This window comes from Engraulis encrasicolus, chromosome 9, assembly GCF_034702125.1.
Source record: "Engraulis encrasicolus isolate BLACKSEA-1 chromosome 9, IST_EnEncr_1.0, whole genome shotgun sequence".
NCBI classification, from domain to species: Eukaryota; Metazoa; Chordata; class Actinopteri; order Clupeiformes; family Engraulidae; genus Engraulis; species Engraulis encrasicolus.
This window is the reverse complement of record NC_085865.1, coordinates 1,134,907-1,140,413: the sequence shown is the minus strand read 5'-3', so window position 1 is coordinate 1,140,413 and position 5,507 is coordinate 1,134,907. Positions and strand designations below refer to the sequence as shown.

At 42.1% G+C, this 5,507-nt stretch overlaps 1 protein-coding gene across 1 annotated transcript; it reads right to left on the bottom strand.

The window, feature by feature from the left end:
* Positions 1-1,298: 1,298 nt before the first annotated feature.
* On the bottom strand, positions 1,299-4,926 carry rpl21 (ribosomal protein L21). The gene is made up of 6 exons (XM_063206363.1): positions 4,821-4,926; positions 4,055-4,133; positions 3,896-3,957; positions 3,558-3,670; positions 2,614-2,764; positions 1,299-1,422 (listed from the first exon to the last, which is right to left on the bottom strand). Exons 2-6 carry the CDS (start codon positions 4,119-4,121, stop codon positions 1,333-1,335), a joined length of 483 nt encoding a protein of 160 aa, XP_063062433.1. The 5' UTR covers positions 4,122-4,133; positions 4,821-4,926; the 3' UTR covers positions 1,299-1,332.
* Positions 4,927-5,507: the final 581 nt, after the last annotated feature.

Below are 5,507 nucleotides of genomic sequence, written 5' to 3'. Positions count from 1 at the left end.
ATGATGGAAATCTGTGAAATTTAAATAATGTATGTTAAATGTGTGTATTTAAAACAAATATTGAGATAAGCCCGCAACTTCACTCCATCCAGATTTTGATTTTGGCCCACAGTAAATTTGAGTTTGAAACCCCTGGTCTGTTGGCCTATATTGTACTAGGCCTACATCATATAATTTTGTGTTCTTGGATGAATGTGGAGAACATGTGGAGTCAAATTATGATTCATAGGCTACTCATCCTAACACATCACCAGGGCTATTCGTATTCATATTGCAGAGCAGCAATATAGCATAGGGCCTACACATAATGCCATCACAATACTTCTCAGACCATTAAGATAAGGTAATATAATACAGAACCAACTACGAAAGAGAAGCATCAAGTAGGCCTAAACCAGCTGAAATCATACAACAGATTCCTCTCAATCATCAAAGCAACCTGCTAGTCATGTGCAGGAATTTGACACTTGTATGAATTCTGTGAATGCTGCTTACTTTGGGTTTGGCCCAATTTAGATTTGATTGTCTTTTGGGGCCTCCCTAGCTCTGTAAACAGGCAAACTTAAAACAGAAAAAACACGAGGAAGCATCTCAAGGCCTTTTATTCATTCAAGGCATTATAGTCCATAAGGATCATGAGGGTGGAAGACCTACCAGACAAAATACGACCTGCTACTGAAAACTGTCACAGATGGGCAAACATTTTTTTTGTGATGCACCGATACCAGTATTGGCACTAAAATGGTGGTATCGGCGAGTAACAAGAAATAGGGCACCAATTGAATTTTCAGACGCTTGTACCCAATTTAGTTATTTTAAAAGTAGGCCTGTAAAAAAGTTCTACTGAAGTCTTTCCAGTTTCACAAAAGATAGGCAGCAGCCTGACAAAGCCATGAGAGCAAGGATTTTTTTTAAAGTATGCAGCTCTTCATATATGCGTAGGCTATCTAAATTTCAAATACAGTGGCATCGGCCGATACTGCACAGCCAGATATCAGATATCGGTGCAACACTAAAGATTTCCTGTGAAACTGCTGCTGGGTGTGTGCGTGTGCTTGGTGACTGGTCTCTCAGATCGCCGGTGAAATATAGATAGCGTTTTTATCTCACATCACCCGAAGTGATCGAAGGAGAAGAATCATCACAGAGATCCAGTTTGTAAGTGAGCACACAGTGACCCAGGCTGCAATCTCATTAGAAAATCAATTAAAAAAGAGACACTAGTTCAACAACAAAAACCAGGCAAGTTCACAAGATCGTGGACATGACATATGAAATGACTGGACAGGAGTCATGAGTGTTGTGTATAAACATTTTATTGTGTTCAGCACTTTATGCCATGAACTCGTAGGGGATGGGCTCCAGGAGCTGCGGCTGGTTGTTCTTGGTGCTGATGAAGTGGGCGGGACGGGGAGCGGCAGGCTGCAGACACACACACAACACACACATTAAACAGTGTGATGAGGGCCCAAAAAACTACTACAGGCTGCAGACACAGACAAGACACCAGGGTTACAACAATGTAATGAGGGCCCAAAATAACTACTATAGGCTGCAGACACAGACAAGACACCAGGGTTACAACAATGTAATGAGGGCCCAAAATAACTACTATAGGCTGCAGACACAGACAAGACATGAGTAAAAACAATGTAATCAGGCCCTAAAACTTACTATGGGCTGCAGACAGAGACGGTAAACACCACATCAAAACAAAAATGATTGGGTCCCAAAACATACTGAAAATGAAGTCTACAACAACGATCTCCCCTTTCTCTTAATTTAATAGTGACGTTTCAGGCAGCATTGCTGTCCAAAATGTTACAATGTTAAACTAGGAGAAAGGGGAGCCTGCTATAGACATTTGCAGTCCTCATGTGACTTCTCTGGTTCTGCACCCATTTGAGACGGATAGGATTTTCTTAGCTAAAACCTTAAACTTACTATACATAGCTTGAACAAGACACACCAGACGAATATCTAAAAAACCTTGTGCCTTATTTGGGGGAAACAGCTGACACATACTAGGCTGGATCTGGACCAGTGCAAACACTGTAATGGAACTAGGGATGGGATATCGGTATCGGTATCTGGTTCAGATAAACATATTTCAAAGATCGGATATTTTCCCAAAATATCTGAACTTTCCTGATACGGACATTAAGTCAGGTGCAATGTTAATTTGAAATCATAACACTTGCATATTAGTTTTCAGGATTCGATTTGTTACTTTTTGCTTATTAATTGGTTTCCTGTTTTTCTGACTCCCTTTTCTGACCAAATAGTCTGCTTGGGCCTAACTGAAGTTGAAACCCATGCATATATGTGATTCTTGGTATTGGATTGGAGTAGTATCGGTAGATATCCAAATTTAGATATCCTGATCGGAAGTGAAAAAAAAATGTGTATCGGTGCATCCCTAAATGGAACATGTGGGTCAAACTAGGTGCTAATGTGAAGCTGTAAAATCAAATCTGAAATCAAAGACTGAAATCACTGCATACGGGAAGACTGAAATCCTGTGACATATTCCAGTCTCGGTGTGCGTTGATTCCCTCTTGTTTTGTGCTACACACAAAGATGTGTACACGTGGACGTGGACGTTTGAGTTACCTGACGCTTGAGCTCGACCCATGTGCCCTGCTGCTTGGCGGCGATCTTCAGCGCCTCGTTCTCCTTGACGCGCTGCAGGAAGCTGTCCCTGCTCTTCGAGTGCTTGATGTGCTCGATACGCACGTTGATCCTCTTGGCCAGGATCTTGCCCCTTCAGAAGCAACACATGACATTACATTAGCAAGGCACTTTTACACACCGAAGAGTGACGTGACGAGCAGCAGCTGTTACAAATTTAACAGCTAGATATGGGAATGTTTCCTGAATAAAACCCCCAGCAAACATTCGGCTGTCTGACAGGGGTTTAAACGGGACCGATATTCTCCCCCACGTGAATGACCACATAGGACATAGAAAAGCCCTTATGGCAAAGTGAAGATGGGGTATACATATAAACGGCCATCCGGGTCATTTGCTTTTGAATTTGATTTGAGTTGATAGTTCCTACATTACAGGTGTCCACCAAGTATACCCGTAAGGAACGCAATGTCCACATTTAATCAGCTGCTCCCTGATAACTAAATCATTATGAAGCTTCCTGTGCCATGAAAGAGGTAACCAGGGAACTATTTTGACCACCACAGAGGACACATGCAATCAACTTCGGAAAAACAAAATCCACCAGTCATTCCCATGTGGCAAGCTAAAGGGTCAAAGCCTATCAAACGGGGGCTATGAGAAGCTTAAATATTGAGACAAGCTTAATATTATGCTAATGAGGAGTGAATTCCACATGTGGCAGCCAATCAAACCCACAACATGAATGTTCCAATCGATTGGATTGGCCGCCACAACCTATTTGCAGGTGAGCTGTCAGAATGGAACTCTGAATTTCAATTCACGTTGCTCAACTCAACTCCTTGTGTCCCCCTGGTGTTAAAATTCAACCCAAACTGGGTTGAACGAACACCATCAAGTCTGCCATCCGGTCAGTGTATACTTACTTGACCTGCTTGTTGACGATGATGCCGACAGCATGCTGGGTCACATTGTAGACACGGCCTGTTTTGCCATGGTAACACTTATGAGGCATCCCCTTTTGGATGGTACCTGTGCCCTGTCAACACAACATGTGCACTTCAGTCATTGGTGTGCATCACAGGTTCAAGGTGTTATTGATAACATTTGTCTTTACAGGTTGACAAGAATTCATCAACCTCGCAACCAAGTAAAAATGGCCACAATATCTAACTATACTGGTAACAGACGTACGCAAATGCACTATGCATTCTCCCAGCTTCTGTTACAATCTGTCATGAGAACGGCAATCCAATACACTTACCTTGATATCAACGATATCTCCCTTCTTGTAGATGCGCATGTACGTAGACAGAGGAACGGGTCCTACAAAAGAAAGCACGATGTTAGCGCCAACCAACATAGATAGGACAGCTCCATCTTTTGAAAGGTCCAGAATTGTATGGATTTCTCGCCAACTTACCATGCTTACGGAAGGGACGGGCGAACATATACCTAGTTCCCCTCCTCTTGCCTCTTGTGTTCGTCATGATGCCTGATTACTGGGAGATAATAACAGCACACGTTAGAATTTCATTACATCAGCTGAAGTAGTGCAACAGAGAACAGTTGATTTCCTGCAAATGCTCCCATTGCTAATCGTTCACGTATAACATGGACGCAGGCAGCTAAATGCTGGCATATGTAAATGCTGATCTTCTAGGAAGCGTTGACCCAGCACAACAATCTGCAAAATTGACCAAGAAAGATAAATCAACTTGCCTATATCTTGACATCCTCAAACAGCAACTATTTGAAAACCAGCTTGAATTCAAGCGTTAGCCTAGCTCCACAGCTAATCAACGCCACCCGTTGGAAGAAAACTTGAGTATCAGCTCCGGAGAGTTTGTCAACAATAAACAATACAGTAAACAAACACTGGTCTCCATAAATGAAACTATTTGAGAATTATGATCACCAGCCATGTTTAAAAGAAAATCTTAATGCCAACCAAGCTAGTGCAAGGCTGAAAGCAATCAACCAAGGATGGATGTGTTGGCCCACATGGACAACCACGCCGAAGTTCCAGACGCCAATCTCACAATTCTACTCAGTCCACAACACCACCAAATCGTAGGTTGAATGCACATTCATACCAAATGTGATTACATACAATTTCAGTCGTGCCTGCTGTCTGTATAACGTTAATATTTGAAGTTTTATTTCATAATGTACGGAGATCTTCTTACCCCCGGTTGCTCGCAAGATGGCGGGTACGGCGGAAAGAGAATGTTGGGGTCCTGACGCAGACTCTTGTAAACTTGATATAGGAGTGCCATTGCAGTGCCTGATCAAAACTTCTAGGTGCGGCAAAAATATTCTAGGTTCTATTATTACAGACAGATATGTGATACTTATGACTAAACCGTGACCGTGACATCATTTTGCTATAGTATGGCAGATCAAATACACCATGACAGTGAAAAAAAGCTACGGCATGCATGCACAGCATTTTAGATTGAGCGCAGTATTAAAACAAAATACATTTTTTGTATATTGAGAGGAGTGTGCCCAGGATGACACGTGTTAAATATATAATGTTAATAAATAGATATGTCATTATGAATAATGAATAGACCATTTCACACCTGCATTCTTATTGCAATAAAGTATTATATAATACACTATTGTGGTAATAGTGACCTTATTTTGGTTTCTAAGCAGTGTAACATGGACATTTAGGGCCGCTGCTGTTAAGCATCATTTTGTGCATTTGTGCACATCTGGTAAATCTTCAAAGCAACGGGATAGAGAAACTATCAGCCTTTTGCATCCTTGTTCCACAGAATGGTCACTCCACGGCGCTAGGACCAAGTCGGTCCGCAGCTAGGCCACTCCAAGCAATCTGTCCTCACGAGGGAGTCCTTTCTCGCCTC